The sequence below is a fragment of the Halyomorpha halys genome, unplaced genomic scaffold (genome assembly GCF_000696795.3).
Source record: "Halyomorpha halys isolate HHAL.00 unplaced genomic scaffold, Hhal_1.1 Scaffold909.1, whole genome shotgun sequence".
In the NCBI taxonomy this organism is placed as follows: Eukaryota; Metazoa; Arthropoda; class Insecta; order Hemiptera; family Pentatomidae; genus Halyomorpha; species Halyomorpha halys.
In genome coordinates, this window is record NW_027111434.1 from 40,825 (window position 1) to 61,005 (window position 20,181).

General features: G+C 29.9%; 4 protein-coding genes across 4 annotated transcripts in view; 2 read left to right on the forward strand and 2 right to left on the reverse strand.

Annotated features, from left to right (window-relative positions):
• Oatp33Ea (Organic anion transporting polypeptide 33Ea) overlaps positions 1-3,737 on the forward strand; it is a gene marked incomplete at its 5' end in the record, with an annotated part of 19,669 nt that extends 15,932 nt beyond the window's left edge. Inside the window, 3 exon segments of the mRNA XM_014430698.3 lie at positions 1,601-1,704; positions 1,776-1,877; positions 3,305-3,737. Of these exon segments, the coding sequence (XP_014286184.3) occupies positions 1,601-1,704; positions 1,776-1,877; positions 3,305-3,453 (355 nt within the window).
• LOC136796258 (gem-associated protein 7-like) lies at positions 1-10,141 on the reverse strand (the record flags this gene model as incomplete). Its single annotated transcript, XM_067049432.1, is given in 3 exon segments — positions 1-367; positions 6,707-6,880; positions 9,938-10,141. Coding segments are annotated over 3 exon segments (366 nt in total). The 5' UTR covers positions 10,053-10,141.
• Positions 10,142-13,507: 3,366 nt separating this feature from the next.
• Positions 13,508-16,142, forward strand: LOC106687035 (uncharacterized). Its single transcript, XM_014430694.3, has 2 exons — positions 13,508-13,850; positions 14,549-16,142. Exons 1-2 carry the CDS (start codon positions 13,828-13,830, stop codon positions 15,192-15,194), a joined length of 669 nt encoding a protein of 222 aa, XP_014286180.1. The 5' UTR covers positions 13,508-13,827; the 3' UTR covers positions 15,195-16,142.
• A 1,104-nt stretch (positions 16,143-17,246) lies between these two features.
• Positions 17,247-20,181, reverse strand: part of LOC106687034 (uncharacterized) — a 26,261-nt gene continuing 23,326 nt past the window's right edge. The window contains exon 4 of the mRNA XM_014430693.3: positions 17,247-19,358. Within this exon, the coding sequence (XP_014286179.3) occupies positions 19,072-19,358 (287 nt within the window). The 3' untranslated portion in view covers positions 17,247-19,071. The remainder of the gene's footprint in view (positions 19,359-20,181) is intronic.

Genomic DNA, 20,181 nt, shown 5'->3' on the forward strand with positions numbered 1-20,181 from the left:
ATAAACAGTATTTAATACTATAAATAAAGCATAAAATATTTTATGCTAAATACATGGTATTTACAAACTATGTATACCATATTTACATGCTATTTATATATTAGGCTAAAATCACAAATAACTATAATTATTTTTAATATTATTAATACCCTGACAGTGAAAAATATATTTATAAACAATTAATGTATAAAAACTTAGTGTTTAATGTGGTTAACATGTGCAATATATAGTTTTCTTTTCGATCAGATTTGTAGAGTCAATGTAACTATCAATGTGCGACTGAACAAAGATCATAATTTAGAATCATGATTTTTACATTCAGGGTCCACATCTTCTTCCTTTTCTTTTTCAGATTGGGAATTGTTACCTAAAAAAAAAAAAATCAAAAATCTCAACAATGCAGGTCATCAAAAACTCAAAAATTTATGTTTTAAATAACCCTAATTCTAATTGATTCTAAAACATTTTTTTAGAAAAATTCATGAATGCTAGATTCTTTGAGGCCTTTTGTTCTCATATAAAAGTATACATTTTATTTATTTTTTTTTAAAAGAAAATCTACATGTTTGAATTCCAAAATATAATATGAATAAATAGTATAAGAAATAAAATAAAATGTGAGTCATAAATAGCTTAACTATGTTTTGAGGTCTCTTCTTTGTATGAAGGTAAAGAGACTATAATACACAGATGGTTTATAGATCTCTATACCTGTTCATACAGAGTAGCATCTCAAAAAATGGTTATTTTGATAGATGCATATAATATTAGCAATAAGAGTAAGGTAGTAAAACATATGTCATAAAATGTAAGTAAAAAAATATTCCAAGCTATTACAGTTTCAAATTGTATAGATCTTTGTAAGATTACATTGTAAGATTACCTCATTGTAAGATTACATGCATATCTCAAAATAACCATTTTTCATTATTGTTACTGCGGGTAGGGGTTCAAAAAGGAACCTTTACTAGCCCAACCGTATAAGGTAATGAACAGAATTATTTAGTCGAATTTTGTTATTGCTGTATTTGAAATAAAAGACATAAAAAACTGTAAGACAAAATATTGAACCATATAAACTAGAAAAAATAAATAAAATGAACTTCTAAAAATACAAATAAAAATTATTTTCAAAAATTAAAAAACAAAAAATATTGTTTATTGTCAGTGCGAATTTATGAATAAAATAGTCTATATGTCACCCTGGGTGATGGGGCCCCTGTTGGAGAAATGTTCTCTTGGAGGAGAAGAGCCGCCCACCGTAGCTTGCAGCAAGTAACAGGGTTGGCTAGGCTGTCTAGCAACTACTGACTAGGTAGAGAGACAAGGGCCGCTAACCCGGCATAGGTATACAATTCTGGTATTATTAATACCTCTGTAGCAAATATTAACTAATACCAAGGGTTGCAACAGATAAATTTATTTATATTTATAAAATGGAAACAATTGTTAAACATATGTTGGCCACAATTATGTTATGCTGTTGAACTGGTCAGTGAGATGTCCATCAGTACTTTTGTTTATATAATTATTATTTACAAAACTAATTGGGAAAAAACTTCTTATTTTAATAAGTTAATAATTTGTTTTTTCATTCTAGAGCTGTTGCACCTGAAGATAAATCTTTTGCCCAAGGGCTTGCTCTTCTACTCATCAGTCTTATGGCATTTATTCCAGGACCGATATTATTCGGATATATTATTGGTACGATTTATAAACAATTATCAGACACATAGCTGCTTTAATAGACAGATTAATAACTTTACTTCTTACAGATTCATCATGTCTTATTTGGGAAGAAAACTGTGGTGTGAAGGGTAGCTGTACGTTTTATGATAGAGATTCGTTTCGACACTATATGAATGGGACAGCAGCTTGTAAGCATGAGGATTATTTTATTTTAATGGAATTATTTTTAAAAAAAATCTTGTGTGGTGTAAGCATCACACAACTTTTACTCACCACAGTACTATGTTCAGAGATGGGCCAAAATTAGCTACAGTTGAAACTAATAGCTAATATTGCCATGGATACGGCCCTCATTCATGAATGAACCATTAATAAATAAACATCATATCCATGACAATTTTAGCATGGATAAACATCATTTGACATTAGTTTCAACTATAGCTAAAGTTTGTCCAACTCTGCTTACGTCTCACATGTCTTATGTAGATTGGTGGGCTCATATTGAAGTTATTGCGATTTTAGTGGTTTAAAAAAAAAAAGACCAAGGAAGGCGAAAATCATTAACAAAAATTATTATTTATCTATTGCTATAAAACTTCATAGTTTAGGGTTTATAAAGGTGGGAATAATGAACGTAAATTTTATTCCCGCCAAGTTTAACAAAAAATAAATGACATGCAGTTGGAATAAATAAGCTTTTTCCATTTGAATCAGATGTTTCTATTTTTCCTTTTATTTTGTTTAGTTATTAATAAAATTCTTATATATTTTTAATTTATTTATTGTTTATTATTGCTAACAATGAGAACTGTTTTTTGATTTTTTTTTTTTACAAATAAACAAAATTTAAGGTACTTTAGTAGAAGTACCTTTTTTTTTTTAAACTTCGGCATCTAATTTCTGTTAGAATATTTTTCTGAGGATGAAACCTATCTGGTATTAAAGATAACTTAATTCTATATTGATTCACAGAATCAAAATTGGAGCCATTTTGAGATAAAACGAGAATGTATAAAAATCGATTCTATAAAGTGACACTTCCGGTCAAGTTTTCATTGAGAAAAAATCCTGCAACTTCCCGACTACACACACAATAGTCATTCATCGATGTTTCAGGGCTCTTCTTCCGTCTTCAATATGATCCATCTTAATAGTATATACATATTAAAAACATAATCGTAAATTTTTGTTGTATAATCTATACAACTACTATTATATATATGATACAACTACTATAACTACAACACTATTAGTAGTGTACATTACAAAACTAATAATTTATGACAAATTATTTATATCGATATTTAGGACTATGTAACAACTATTAAGACAGATTATCATGAAGATGGCGGAAGAAGACCGAAACATTGATGAAGGAACATTATGTGGATAGCGGGGAAGTTGTAGGAAGGATTTTCCACAATAAAAAACTTACATGTACTAACTTATTTTTATGTAAATAAATTATACAAGCTAGAAAAAAAAATCAAAAATAAATTAGTACTGTACACCAAAATCTAAGACAAATAAATACCACTATTGGTCTCTAAACCCACCTGTCATGCTTTGGGTTATGTAATAAATTATTTGATTTTATTAATTTTTTTTTTTTAAGGTTTAACAATCATTGGTGTTGTTTTGGATGTGATCGTATGCTATCTCGGAAAAAACCTGTCCCTTTATGAAGAAGAAAATGAATACGAAGATCGAAACAGTATTTGTATAAAAACAACAAGTGTATGCGCGGATGAAAAAATAAGATAGATATCATCTAATGATTAAACAAAGCACACATGTACCTGTTAATAGAAAAAAAATTGTAAATAACTTAATTTCTAAATGATAATTTTAATTATCCTTACTGTTAAGAGATAAGAATAATAATGATGAGACTGAATTATGTATATCATAATCATCTTAGGAAAATAAACAATTAAATTAGTCAATATGAAAAAGTGAATTTAAGGATTTTAAAAAAGGAAAAAGCAGTTGTCATTCGAGTTTAACTCAGATTTATAATAATTAGACAATAAATTATTTTTAAATTTAAAACAAAATTACAAATATATATTTTATGAAAATTGTAATTGTTTAATCCTAATATTTCCCAAATATTTATTATAAGTTACTTTTTAACTTTAATCAGTTGGACAATAAAAAAAAAAAGAAAAGAAAATGACGTAAAAATAATTAAGAACGATGTAATGATTAATATACATATTTACAATTATGTTGATTTACAATTTTATGGGGTCTGAATGGATAAGAAATGATTGAACAGGGGGGATTTAAAGGTAGGGAAGGATGGAATTCCAAAGGGATGGGAATCAGATAATGAAGCCCTATCAAAAGCAGCGGTTCGGAGGGCCTTTGTGTATAAATCTGAAGACCGGGAACAGATATAGCGGGAACGAACAGAGGATTTGAATTGAAGGTGCTCGGAGATGTATAAAGGAAGGCGTGGTTAGATGACTAGGAAGATGAAGGATGCCAGAAAATACTTAAGATGGTAGGAAGGATAAAGCCACTTCAACTCTGTATAAAAATGGGAAATAGTGGTGCCCCTTGGGATCCCGAAGAGGAATCACACACAGCAATTTACCAAATGTTTTAATTTCACCTCAAGATCCCCGGAGACACCCCATATACTGTACAGCAACAGTCAAAGTGGGGAAAGATTAGAGAAGTGACAAGGAGCCTACGGGTTTCCAATGAAAATAGGTGGCGGAGGTAATTTAGACGTTTTAAAGAGGAAAAGGTACGGCAGGAGATATTAGATACATGGTTTTTTCAGGAAAGCGTTTGATCAAAGGTTATTCCAAGGTTTTTGATGGTGGGGTAAAATGTAATGCGACTATCTTGTAGGAACAGAGTTGGAATAGTAGGAACAGTTTTAAGGAGGTGATTGGAGCCTATTAAGATTGCCTTCATCATCTCCTCATTCAGCCAACTTGTTAGTTCTCGCTCATTCACAAATCCCATCAAAATCTTCTTGAAGTTTTTCAGTGGCTGATAATAGGTCAGAAGGTGGGAAGGACAGCTATATTTGGAAATCATCTGCATAGATGTGGTATTGGGAGTGATGGATCTGGAGGGGAAGGTCATTAATGTAAATAGCAAACAGAGTAAAAGATAGAGGAGAACCTTGAGGAACATCACAGGAGATGGGGAGGATCTTAGATGGAGGTTGACCTGGAAAGACTACATACTGGGACCGATCTGAGAGAAAGGGTTTGAACCAACACAGGGCACTGTTAGATAGAGGAAGATTATGCAGTTTAGTAAAGAGGATGTTATGATCAACAGTGTCAAACACTTTGGAAAAATCTAGAAGGATCAGGATAGTGAGGTTTTGGTATCAATGGAATTTTGGAGATCATGGATTATTTTAAGAAGAGCAGAGCGGATTGCGTTGATTAGCTAGATTGAAAGCCAGATTGGAAAGGGTAGATAAGGGAACATTCCTCTAGGAAGTTGGAGAGTTGATCTTGGACAAGGAATTAAGCGGTTTTGAAAGGTTGGATAGGAGAGAAATAGGATAGAAGTCGTGTAGTGAGGTAGGGTTGGAAATTTTCTTCAAAGGTCGGACTGGAGCAGTTTTCCAAGAAGATAGTTTTGCAGTGAAAAGTTGTAGATGTGATAAAGAACAGGAATAACGACAGGAAGGCTGGATTTTATTACTTTTACTGGAATATTATCAGGGCCATAATCATTATGCGTGGGATTTTAGGACAGTGGAAAGTAATTCATCATAGGATAGATGTGAGAAAAAGAAGTCTTCAGGATTGAAATTGTGATTTTGAATATCGATGAATATATTGATTTATGAAGCAAGTCGAAAAAGTCAAGGGTACTAATTTTTTTTTTTTTTAATTACAGGATACTGTAGACATATGTGTTACTTATTTTCCTACATTATCACATTCTTCTTTATGCTAGTTCTAGGTCTTTGTACTAGCTTTCTGATGCTCTACTCATAAAACTATCCCACCATCTCATTCGTCCCCTTCAAGACCTTTTGTTTTAACCTCCTCAAGGGAGTAAGGATGGTTCAACACTGTTGGCTGTGTGCTAGCGGGTATTGTTGCACAACAAAAACACTCCCTTTATCAATATTCCTCTGTATTTGTTTTAAATTTCTCTCTTCAGCTTTTACACAGTTTCACAGTATCTTTCTTCAGAAATTGTCTCTCCCTAATGCAAAAAATTGATCAAAATGATCCTGAGAAAGAACCTTATAACAGCAGGATTTCTTATTGACATTTTTTACAGAATGGAAAAGTGACTAAGAGTCAAGTTTTAGTGCTGATGTGGGTCTCCAGTTCTTGTTGTGTTCAGCAGAACCCCCACTACTCCTTGGTTTAGTTAAAAAAAAAGTTCATGCAGCATGGTAGCGCAACAGTGCTCTTACTCAGTGGATATATCTTATACATACATTTTGATTACTTACTAGCATGCAAACGTAAGTAGTAGATAAATATATGAATAAAAAAAAAAAGGTATAAATATAACTAAACACATCTATGATACCTCATATCTTACTTAAGAATATTATACCATTTGTTATGGCAGGTAGTGGTTCAAATGGAACCTTTACTAGCCCGACCATAAATGGTAATTAAAATGAAAGAAATGAAGAGTCAAATTTTGTAATAATATATTTTACTTACAACTATAACAGATAAATTTATTCATAGTACGTAATTAATTATTAAAAATATGTTAGCCACAACACCATTTAAGAAAAATAAAAATTAATGCTTCATTGGAGGAACTTATTGAAATCAGAAAAAATTATATAGGTTCCTACAAACTGATAGTTGATACTTCAAATATGGTTGCTTGGATGACAGTGATATTATTAATTATTATTTTTCAAAGTATTAAGATTGTACTGTACTGTTGATTTTTTTGGACTTGCAAGGTATCACAATTTAAGCAATTATATGCATTCTTATTAAGATTATGACTTTCATAATTGGACAGACATATTATAAATATTCCAAATTTCCTTTACCTATGTCAGGAAACGAAACATATAAGAGATCCTGAGTCCGTAATAGACCATTCTTAAGCTGAGAATAGGGAGTCGACAGATTTTTCATGAATATTTCTTGGACATGCATGTCCATACCATGGTAAAAACCAGATACATTATTTAATTCGACTGTCTTCACATTGCAGTATTCACCTATAAATAAAAACCACTTAATAAGTTAGGATTCAATATAAAAATATATACTTAAAAACTAATTTTTAGCTTGAATAATAAAAAAGCAAATAATAAGGGAACTGAATATTTACAACATAAGTTCAGTAAAAACCCATATTAAGAGGGCATAATAAAAAAATAGTTGATCAGAACTCAGCAGACCTCTGAAAATAATAATATTGGAAAGATGGCACACAATATGGGATAAAAGCTCTTCGAGTAAATTAAAATAACTCAAAAGAGTAGTAAAACCATGGTCGACATCCTACTGCAGTGGCTGCAGAAAGGAAACAACATTATTCTGCAGCATAAAAACATGTTAATGGCAAATATTTTTGTATAAATTATAGATGATTAAATAGAGAACATTCTACAAAGCTGATCTCCTATTTAATTCAAAGCCATGATCTAAAAAGTTTTATATATTCTTCATATAAGAGGTTAAATGCAACTGGACTATTTCAGTTGAATAAATAGAAATAATAAACAAAAATTTAAAATAAAGACTAAATTCTGGACTGCCTTCAAAGGTTCACATTCATTCTTTATGAAACAATAAGCCAATTTATAAATTATGAGGTTAAAATTTCATCATCGGAAATATGAACAGGAAACTGTTTTTTTTTTTCACCGGTGACAGACGCGGTTTCATATATGATAAAAGCAGGAAGACATCTAAACTTATTTTATAGCAGAGTGATCCATGTGACTTGAGTTGCGCTTGAGTGGAATCAAATTGCAGAAAAAGTTCGATCCCTATTTCCAGAAGTCAATAAATTAATTGCTAACGGAAAAAAAAAATTTTTGAAAGCTCCTTCCAGAGTAACTAAATATCAATTAGTAATGAATGGGAGACCATTAGCTCCTCAACAGCAACAACAATATGAGGCACAGGGATTAGCAAGGGGCTAGATTTTATCCAGAACACTTTGATACATTTAAAGAGTTTTTAATATTTAATACATCATCAGTGAAATTGTTGAAAATATTAAATAAGATTGACTAAATTGAGGCGTGGAAATAGAAAAGGTTGTAAGTGCCAAAAAAATTATTTTTGAGAAAAACAGTCAGCTTCTCATGCTTTTTGTTTTAAAATTATGAACAAATTACAGCTCTGGGAACTAAACTGTTCTAGATAGGAACTTGTAGCAGTTACTAGTCAACTGTATCTTCATCTCTATTCCATCAAAATCTCATTTTTTTTTTATTTTTTTTTTTTTGGCACTTACAGCTTTTTCTATTTCCATGCCTCAAATGCTCACAGCTACATTGAACAAAATCCTATAATTTAAAGCACATATAAATTTTCACCCATTACATCTGTAGATGTAGAAAAATCATTCTCTAATTGTAAAAATATTTTAAAAGAAAAAAAATTAGGATTACTGAGTCAAATTTAAAAATGCAACTTGTAATAAAATTTAATCCAGAACGTATTGCTGACAAATTCATTTGCATTTTGTTAATTTTGTCAATCTTGTCAGTCTGTTGTTAGATACAGACAAAATTGAGCAATTATTGACAATGAACTAATATCTATTAATAATTTTAAAATTTTGTCAAAACTGAAGCAAAGATTTTATTCAGGGAAAGGCAGATAACAGAAGAACTCATCTTCGCAAAAATATTTAGTAAATAATAGTTTTCTTTTATAAAATAGTAAAATAAACCAATTCTTCTGGTACAGAACTAGATTCTTACAGCCCTAACGAAGCCCTGCAAACTGGATGAAAACATTGGTTAACAATAAATAGTTTTCTTTTACTATTTTGATACCTTTATTGACCACAACCCGGACTATATTCCTCAATTATTATTATTTATTATTGACAAAAAATACAAACAATTTTTTTTAAATAACAAAATTCTTGTTAAGAAGCCCTAAATACCTTATTAGGAGATTCTTAACAGTACAGAATTAAGAAATTTTAATAAAAGAAACGTTCCTGACAATACATAAACAAGGTACCTACCACTGAAATAGTTAGACTAACTTTGTTTTTTCAATCAATAAACAACCATTGAACTGTCACAATGGTGATAGACAAAGATGACTGTCTTATCAATATATATATCAATATTTTTTCATTCATGGAAATATAAAGGAGCCTGCATAGATAAGAATGAAATCAACGTAGTAATTTTAAAAAAAGAAAGAAAGAAAGGTAAATAACTAAGGCTTAAACCTATATTTTCTGAAAAAAAAAAAAAAACAATTGAAAAATTTTGTGGAAGATATGTAAAAAAGATATACTATGCTGTAAACAGAAACTTTCTCAATAATATTATAACATGGATATGTATAAAAAATAAAGATTCATTAATCCACTTTTTGTCTTAATATTGATGGGATCCTGGTAAATAAAATGTAAGCTTCAGTAATGAGATTCTACAAAAAAATACAAGAGAACACTGAAAAAAGATATTATCCATCTGCTCAATTAATCAACTATATCTCAGAGCTAAGCAAGAATAAGTCATTGATAGGAATCATCTATGGTGATGTTTAGAGGACCAGAAACAAACAACATTACATCATAAAAGTAACTGAATTAGGATTGTGGAACTTCATCAAAGCTGAAAGAAAAGGTACCCCACACTTCATAGATGGTAAAACGTGATTAAGTATATTGATGATACATGATAATGGACAAATATGGATTATTAAACTATAACAAGAAACTACAAAGGTTAAACAAATACATAAAACAATTTTTGGTGAATGGCCATCAGTTGTTGGTAAAATTAAAATCATCTTATACAATATTTAAGAGAGCACTAGGTATAAACATCAGTTCTATGAAATATGACTAAACAAATTTAAATTTAGAATAAAATAAATGCCTTGTGTCACACTGTCAATCTAAAAAACAACAAATACAACTAGTGTAATATTTTATTCTAATTTTACTTTAAAAAGGCTTTTAAAAAATTATATTCACTAATAGGTGTAATTTAGTAATATTCTCTGAAAAAGGAAACAAACAAATACAAACTTTAGGAGTGAAACTGCATAATAATTTTAAGAAGTCATACCAACAATAGAAGAAATACATCTAAGAAATTTCTCCCTTTGTACAGCCCTAGTTTGCTGTTCATCTTCCAAACATTTTTCAGTTTTTTGGTTGTCAACATCACAATTTATTGACATTTCACTTTGTATAATTTTTCTGAAATATCACTATTCAAAACCTTAGGAGGTAAAATATCAAAACTGATTATTTCACAAAGAGCTATAAATATCTGGTGTAACCAGTTACAGAGCTTTCCTAAAACTTTACTAAGACAAACTCCTAACAATAATTCCTTCCTGTGTCTTCACTAATAATGATCGGATAGAGATTTATTACTTTATTTTAATTTTATTTGTTTATACTATTTTACAATTATCCTTCCAATGAGCATCTGGAACGTTCTAGGAGATGTAGAGATTTCGAATTAATAAACCATTAAAATCTTATTTTTATATAAAACAGCGAAAACATGAATAAAAAATCTTCGCTGAGAATGTTCCGCTTTAAACGATCTTGATTCTTTCTTATTTTATATTTTTTTTTATGGTAAATTTAATTATCTTTCAAACGAGGGAAGGCCCAGTTACCTAAAATGGATAAATCCGCTGAAAACTGCTCATCGAAAAAAACAAAACAATAAAATCGGCCCACCCGTTAAGTTTTTTCCTTAATTTTTTGGTAATTTTATTATCTTTAAAATAAATATACACAATTCAAGTAAGAAAAATGTTTTGAGCAAGGCATATATTATTTCGTTACTTATTAATATTTATAAATGTATATATAATTATAATACATTGAGAATATCAAATTCTTGTAAGTTTAATCAATAAAGTAGTTCAAAGAGATATCCTAGACGAGATCAAGTTAATATTCTAGTAGAATGCCTCTCGATATTTAGAACGTCTCCTATAGGTTTACTGTAAGTATAAAGGCCACGTCGAGAAAAGCCTTGTTTAGGTTTTTCTCGTAGTTCTTCCGTGGCCCTATCATGATATCTCTTTATATGTCTGCCTATAATCAGCCATTTTTGGAGTTGCTTCTCTATTTCCTTTCTAGATTTCTTTGCGTACAAGTTTTGTTGTCTTCTGGTTTCTCTCAGTGTTGTTATCCTACAAGATCTGGAGACTGGTTCCATTAGTGTGGTAACGCCGAAAGAATGGCTCCCTTACCGTTACATTCTGTCGATCCTAAACTTCATTTACCTAGCTCTGTATATTTCATCTCTACCTTCATTCAATTTTATGTGAGTAACAATGAAGACGAAGAATCGAGGCCTTAAGTAAAATCTTGGCACTCGATAAAGAGTGATACGGATGTTTGCAGTGATAGGATGTTATGCATTATTGCCAGACAACACCCTACTGCAAGTAAGACAGGATACAATGTTAAGGTGAGCAGTGCACACAGCTTGCTCTTTTACTTTTAATTCATGATTCACGATGCCTCGCATGTTCCCCGTGTTGGTTTCCCTTTTCTCCTTCCAAGGTTCCAAGGTTTTACTGGACTGGTCCACTGCCGTTCTTCTATTCATTAATAAACTTCTAGAAACAGATAATGTTCTCATTACTCACGAGTAGAAGAAACTCGTCCTCCGCGAGCACGTAAAATCCCGTGGTTCTCGTCATCGTGGCACATAATACCTCGAATGTAAGGTCTTGATCAAATGCTCAAACGTCTTCGAAGTACCATAAGTGGTGCGTTGGAAATCAAAATCCTGGCTAAGCCTATATAACTTTACTCGAAAAACCGGTCAAGACCCATGAGGAATTCTGGCACGCAACAGTTCAGAAAGACCCATTTCGCGTTTATACAGCGGGAAAACATTTTCTTAGGGTGCTCCTTTATGGTGTCTTCGAAAGCCACAATCGACTCTATTCCAAAGCCGTCTCCTCCCGGATTATCTTCTTCAACTTGTCGGAGTTTTTAGATATCCTCGTCAGTTGATTCTCTGGAACTGACCTTTCCCTCTTGTAAATATGCTTGGTCACCAGAGTTGAGCAGTAGTTAACTACATCTGTATCTAAGTACAGATACAAGTAGTTGGAAAATATTTGCAGATACAGTTCCCTTTAAGTACTTTGTATTTAACGGACTGCAGTTCCTTTTTCCAACTATTCTATTTGTACTTTTGAGTTTCAAGTACAGATACTGTACTTGCAAAAATGAACTGTGGTCCGTCAAATACAAAGTACTTAAGAGAAACTGTATCTTCAAATACTTCCCAACTATTTCCAAATATTTTACCAACTATACTGGTATCTGTAGTTATGTTCCTTTTTGCCCAACAGTGTTGGTTACTTCTCTTAATCTAATATTTTGTATGAAGTCCGTTGGAATCTATTGCCGCTTGTAAACGTCTCGGCATTGAGTGGACGAGATTTTTAATTAAATCCGTGTTAATTTGTTCCCATTCTTGCTATAAAAGATCCTTGAGGTGGTGTCTTTCGGATATTTGGTTTTTTCGAATATTTTTGTCTAAAATATGCCATAAATTTTCAGTTATGTTCAAGTCAGGAGACTATGGAGGGATATGAAGTTGTTGGCGAATGTTAAATATTAACCACTGTTTAATTTTGTTTGCAGTATGTTTCGGCATACAAAATATACCGGATTCGATAAAATTTGGCTGCACTGGCTAGCAGGTTATGGCGCAAAATGTTGACATAACCTTCTGCATTTAAAATTCCTTCAATAGAAACGAGATTTCTTACACCATTATAAGCAACGCCTCCTCAAACCATTACACTTCCACCTCCATGTTTTACAGTAACTGAGACGTTTTGCTTCATGAATTCTTCGCTTTTCCTTTGCCATATCGTCTTCCTACCGTCAAATCCAGACAAATTAAATTTATTCTCATCAGAGAATAATACAATTTCCCCAAAACCGATGGGCTTGTTGATGTAATCTCTAGCAAATAAGAGCCTTTTTTTGAGATTGGTTTCACTGATATAATGTTTCTTTCTCGGGACCCTGCTGTAAATTCTTTCAGAATTTAAAACATTTCTAATGGCTGTAGTGCTCACACAGACCCCAAAAGGCGATTCGACACCTCACAAACTCCTGGATTTTTTATCGCTTAAATTTTTATTTTTATTTTCATGCTCTGACTTACTTGCTTTGGACATCCTTTAACCGGATTTGCTGTTGTGCCTCTTTCTTCAAATCTCTTAATTGCGTATCTAACGGTAGAAAAATGAATACCTAACAAATCCGCTATTTTGCGACACGATTTTCTTTGATATAACTTTTTCGCGAATAGCGGCACTTAGCTCACTTATTGTTGGTATTAGGACCGGTTAAATTAAAACGAACTTAATAGATTCGAACATTATATTCTATAATACTGATAGAAAAGAACATGATTGTATTACAGCATACAAACAACAGCAAGTAAATAAACAGTGTGCTTGTTGATATTACCTTGTGTTTATATTACTTTTAAATACATTTTTCTTATTATTAATATTTTTAATTGAATTTATGATTTTTTTTAACACGTTTTAATTGTACTTTAGGTTACTACGGAACCTCAAACTATTTTATTATTATTTAAATTCATTATATAAAAAAAAGGAAAGGAGTGCAAATACTTTCTTCAGTCACTGCATATGTTCTTGCGAGGAAAAGCAGAGTGAAGTATGTCCTTAAAGCTCTCACTTTTTGATTTTCAAAAATTGAGAAGTATTTATTGGGCCAGAAGTGACATCACTATTTCCATGAACTTCGGATATTTAAGTTGTTCATCGTTCTCAACTGTACATTTGTTTAATAGTTCTTTTGAACTAGTACGTTCAGGAATTACACAACTCTAGTACTATGGCGGTAACTTTTTCTTTGTGTGGGTTCCTTAGTTTGAATGGAGACTTGTGAAATAGAAGTTTAAACGTGAAAGTGTTAGAGGGAATAATGGAGGATACAATTGCAAATATGTAAGCTATTTTGTATATAATCTGTTAAATTATAATCTAATGTTAGAATTATTATTAATTTAAGTTTTTATTATAAAATCAGTCTATACTGTTATAACTTCTTTCTTTGATTCATTTTTCTTATCTTATTTTATTTCTATGTTGTTTTTCTATAGCCAGTGCTTATTTATACTTAAAGATAGGGATTATAGATCCTTCTAATTATGTCTTAATATGTATTACATGGATAAAGTTATGTACATTTATATGGATAATGTTATGTTTTGGCTAGGTGCTATTACTCTTAAATCATAAACATGAAATCTGTCAAATTTTTTTTCTGATATTGTGATTATATGATCATTTTTATTTATAATACATAAATGAGTAACCTTCATAACTACCTGTCACAAATCCATTAATGCTATATAAATTAAAAATCTTGTAATGACATTAATAGAAATAATTAATAAAATCAAAGTTTTCTTGTTTCATAAAATATACCTAAGTTAGCCTTGACAAGAGTCAATATTGGCCAATAGCTGATTTTATATATTGTTGTATAATTTTCAAAACTTAACATTCTGATTTCTAAGAAAATGGTTTTACAAACATATGCTCCTTGTCTAGCTACCGCCTCATTTTCATTTAAGTCCCAGATACTATTATTGCATAGTGAATTCTTTCAAAACTACATTTTTTTTTATTTTTTTTTTTAGGAGTTCTTTGGTAGATGATCATCTTTTAACTTCCAGTAGTTCCTCGAGTGAAGATGATAATATATCAACTTCCAGTGAATCCTCGAATGAAGATGATGAGAACACAAAGTTAATTAAAGAAGCTGCTCAATGTGATTATATTTATAAATTATTCAATAATTGTTATAAAAAAAAGTGTATTAGGAAACCAAGAAAAAAAATTAAGTTAGATTCTCCAATTATAGAAACCACCGCCATATCTAGTCATCAGGTATACCTGGCCAAGAAATTGAGCGAAAGACTTGATAATCTTCTAGAAGTCGTTGAGGCTCCTATTTCCACCCCAAATAAATCTTCTTCATCTTCTATAAAAGGAATAAGACTTCTTAATGACTCTGTTTGCATTGATGAAGTAGAAGAGGATACAGTAACCAGAAAATGTCCTGTTGATACAAGTTCCTCGAGTTATAAAGAATATAAGGCAAGAGCAAAGGAAGTAGCAGTAACTTGTGATTGGGTTTTATCAACAGCTAATACCAGTTTGTGGTCTTCTAATAAAAAACCACAATTGATTAATTTAAAAGTTGTTAAAAAGCTGCCCGAAGAGAAACTAGAATGTGATATTGTTTCTAAGATTAACATTCCTGAGAAGTTCAATCTAATTTAATATACTTTAAGGATTTAAACAAAACAAGAGTCATTATTATTATTTCATTTTTTGGATGTTCTAAAGACACCTCTTACAACTGCACAAGACCTATAAATCTCTATTATGTGGATTTTACCTACACTATTTTTTTTTTCTTTAATTGGATCACACTCGTCAACTTTCATTTGCTTAAGAGATGAATTGACTTTTTTCAGTTGTGATAAGAGCTTAAATTGCATAAATAATTGTGAGCATGTGCAGTGAAGGTTTCAGTCTTTTGAACTCCTTAAATTAAAAAGTTGGTTCTAGAACTTAGAGCCAGTTATCATAAAAATCAAACTTGGATTACTATTGTTTTGTTATTTACTTATTATTAGTTTTTAGTTAGTTTTTATTAGGTTATTTATTCTTATTGTGTGTCTTGACCTCTACCGACAATCAATTGTTTTTAGTAACATCTTGAATCTATAATATTTCTGTATTATTTTCAGCATGAAGTTCTTTATCTTGACTAGAATCATTTAGTAATGTTACTAATATCTTCTTTTCAAATCGAGGTTATTAGGAATTGTGTCTGGCTGATTTGTTGAAAACCAGTTGGCTGAATCTGATCCTTTTCTAAAAATATTAAGCCACTAATATATTTTTATTTATGAGGAGTTTACTGTTAACCTTAATTCAATATGAGAAGATGGGGGGCGTGGTCCGTAATATTGCACAAATATGTAAAACTCATTTGTGTATTTTTAATGGTTACACACCTATCCATCTTATGTTTGTTTAGTCTTAGTTTTCTTAAGTACTTTTATAAGACTGTATAAATCTATGGTATAATTGATTATATTTTAATTAAATTAAGATAAGAACACTAAATGGCTGTTAATATATTAAAAATATATATTTTATTGATATGATAATTGTACCAATCAAGTGAGTAATATAAACAAAGAAGACAATAAATGATCTATTGTTATATGATCTATTATAGAAAAATAAATAAATATTATTTTCAGTCTTGTTTTGATATGAAAAAGTTGAATTTATATATGTTTATCTTACATTGTATATATTTATGAATTTAAACTACGTATTGTACCTTTTTTTAAACAGTTTTATATAAAAACTTTAAAAATAAAATTATAATATTCTATTACATTTTTATTTTTTCCCTCTTTCATTTTCGTTGCTTAGTGTTGAAATGAGCACGAGTCAAAACTGTTAAAAGGATTGTAGTCGAGTCTAATAAGAATCAGAAAAAGATACCAACAGAAACTTTTGAGCTCACAAAGCTTTAATTTGTTATCAGCATCTAAAAAAACCTAATTCAGTAATTAGGATTGGGAATTATGCTTTTCTCTTATCTATTTTTAGAGTAAAATAATACATTGAACAATACACGGCTTTCAGTTATAAGCATAAAAGAAAAATAATGTATGTTAATTTTGCCAACGATGCTCTGAACAAAAAAACTGATCAAATAAAAAATTTTAAATTTACTCTTGCTTAATTTTTAACTTAACTTTAAATGCCGTTTTTCAATTTCAGGGGCTTTTTAAATATTGCTCTATCTTAAAGTCTCTCCTTCCCGTTTAAGCTAATATTTCAAAAGTAATATAGGGCCGTGTGGGTTAAGCTTCTAAAAAAATTCAAGGTTTTCTTGCTATGAGAAAAAAACTGAAGAAAGAAATAAGTTTTTGTGCAATTTTTTTGTATTTCTGGGAAATATTTGAGGTCGCAAACCTCAAATCAACATCCCAAAAAATATAAATGAGCATATTTTTTTTTTAACTTCTGAAATTTCCAGGTTAAAGTATAACTGGCCTTGGCTATTACTAAATTATCTGAAATCAAATGATGTAATGAGATTCAGGAAAAAAAATATGAACTATTTCTGCTTTCTATCAATATTTATTATTTATAGTACAGTGGATATCAATTTTTAATAAGAAAAAAAAAATAGATTCCTTTGTTTCTTGAAAAAAAAATAAACACTAAATTTAATACAAATTTTAATGTATCGAATACAAATTTTTCAGTTTTTGAAATTTGATATTATAGTAATGTATTAAGCATATATATTTGTTGTTTTATAACAGGAGTAAAGGTGAATTGTATAAAAGTTATTCAGAAACAAGCTATGAAAACATTTAAAATTTTTATTTTTGATATCGTTTTTTATATTTACCTAGAACATTTTGAAAATATCTTTTTTATTTAAGAAAATTTTTTTCTTTGCAAGAACCCTCCATGTATACATATAGGTTGGGCGGTTTAATATATAACATATTTCCTTTTAATATGTTCTATTTATTTTCTATAAATATGTAAATCCTATAATCATTTCCCCAACCCTTTCTATCACCATTAACTAAGCATTTAGAAAACATTATATATACACACAAGATATATTTATAGTATAATATTTTAACATATTAAACTAAAGACAAGATTTATTTATGTCTAATGGTATAATTTGTTACTTTTATTTTACATACATTATTGAAAATTTATTTATACAGCAACAAATATTTTAATTATATATATAAATAATTGGCTGTATTTTTTCAAACTTTGAAGATGGGCAAAGGCGTGTGAGTTGATTAATGATTGTTTTGAAAGTTTTAAACTGGAACAGCCCTGATGAAGCTCTACAAAGTGGGCCAAAATGTCGACAAATAAACAGTTGTCAACTATATTTTGTTTTCTTTTGGCCTCACCCCTGACCATCTTCATAAATACCTTAATTATTCAATTTTTATAATTTGAATCACTCAGTTGTAATGCATGGTGAATGATATTCATTGTGAATTGATTCCATTGATTTTGGAAAGAAATTATATTTTTAAAGGAACGTTTTGACAATGTAGAAATTTTCAGTTTCCATGTTTTAGTACCTCATTTATCAATTATGTTCAAGGTAAAAGTACAGAACATACCTATATAATAAAACCATTTATGTTTAAGCAAATCTGTTATACTTGTAGATTCTGTATTGAATGAATTCTATGTCTGTTAAATCAAGAGAAAATTTAAGATTAAATCTTCTAAATAATTTTACCAAATACTTGAAAATTTATAGAGGAGGACAGAAATAAATGAATTGATTTAGGCTCTATAATTTAATATTATATTAATAGAAAGCATGAGCGAATTGAAACCATTTCTTTGAACGTGACTCCATTCTAGTTAATTAATTAAGCAAGAACTGAACTGGTTCATAACCAACAAATCATTTAAAAATATTAAATATTATCCTTTACTTTTAATCTTTGATATTTCTATTTACTTAATTATATTATCTTATTTTATTTTTAGTTCACAACCTTTATCTTCACAAACTTTGATTCCATTGCTATAAATTTAATATTACATTTAGAGAGAGGATGAGCAATTGAAATCATTCTTTTGCATGGAACTACATCCTAGTTAATTAATCAAGCAATAACTAAACTGGTTCATAACCAAAAAATCATATTTAAATATTCATTCTTTGCTATATTTTTTTTTATTATTATTTAATGTTATTATTGTTCACTAATTTTCAGTCACTAAAAGAATATTGGGTAAATTATAACAAATATAAATAATGGTTTAATAACAAAAAATTATGTAAAAACAACACCTATGCTTAAAATTAAGTCTGCTTAATTTATGTTTGTGATTTATTAAAAATATTAAATAGTATTATCATTTTCTTTTAATCTTTGATATTTCTGTTTACTGTATTATATTCACTTATTTTATTTTTATTTCACTACCGTTGTCTTCTCGAATTATGTTTCTATTGCTATCACTACTAATGTCATTGTTTTGTAAGCATATGTATGTTTTATTTTTTTACTCAAGACTTGGTAAATGAAATCAACAATAATCTATAATAGTAATAAGCTATGTATTAGCTTGCTCTTCCGAAGGAATCAGTTCTCAAGAATTTATGATTGATTCTGCTCACTTGAGCATTATGATTCTTTATAAACTGTTTTCTAATTATATTTAAAGGTGTTTGGGTCGTCACATCGGTCTTTAGCCTGACATCTTTTTCACCCGAGTCTCCACCAGAACTGTGATCAGATTCGATCTCAGGTAAGGCATCAATATCATTGACATGGCCATATGAGACTGATAGTGCAGCGTTCATAACTTTACCAAAGATCCTGAGGCTGTTAGATGCAGCTAAGGTTCCTGCAACAAAGAAAATTAAATTTTTAATATATTTACCTAATTAACATTTTAAAAGTCTATTATGGGAGGTATATTAATTCACAATATTTTTCTGAAGAGATTATGTGTTGAATAGGGTGTTATTCGGGGCAATTGAAATATAAATTATGAGTGAATAAATATATGAATAATGGCTTTTGTTTCGGTTTTTAAAAAATCTATTGCACTATAACCAATGATGGTTCTTGGCTCTGGTACTTGATGAGAAAGTACTGCTTCTATACCAATGATTGTGCCAGTGGATGATGTGGCCAGGATCGTCCTCAACTTGAGTTATAAAATCATTTGGACACAGTCTCAATTAATTTGAGATATTCAAAGACTAGGTTTACTTTTTGTTGAAATAATGGATGAGGACTCTCTTGAATCGTTTTGTACATACGTAAATATGAATTATATTGTAAATTAGTTCCTTATTTTTGAGGACATAAGAACTTGATTTTTTGTCCAGCTAAATCAACTTCTGTTCACTGAGTACCATAAAAAATTAAATAAATTACTAATGTACCTACGGATTCAGACGGGATTAGGCAGCATATGGCAACAGCCTACAAGTACTATTTTAGACTGCCTCATTTGGTAAGTAGCTTAATATTGAGAGTCCCAAAAAGAATGTAAAAGATATTGATCAGGCCAGTGCTCATTTAGAGATCAGAAACCTGAGTCTTCCCCGAATATTATGAAAGGGATCATAACTTTACCAAAGATCCTGAGGCTGTTAGATGCAGCTAAGGTTCCTGCAACAAAGAAAATTAAATTTTTAATATATTTACCTAATTAACAT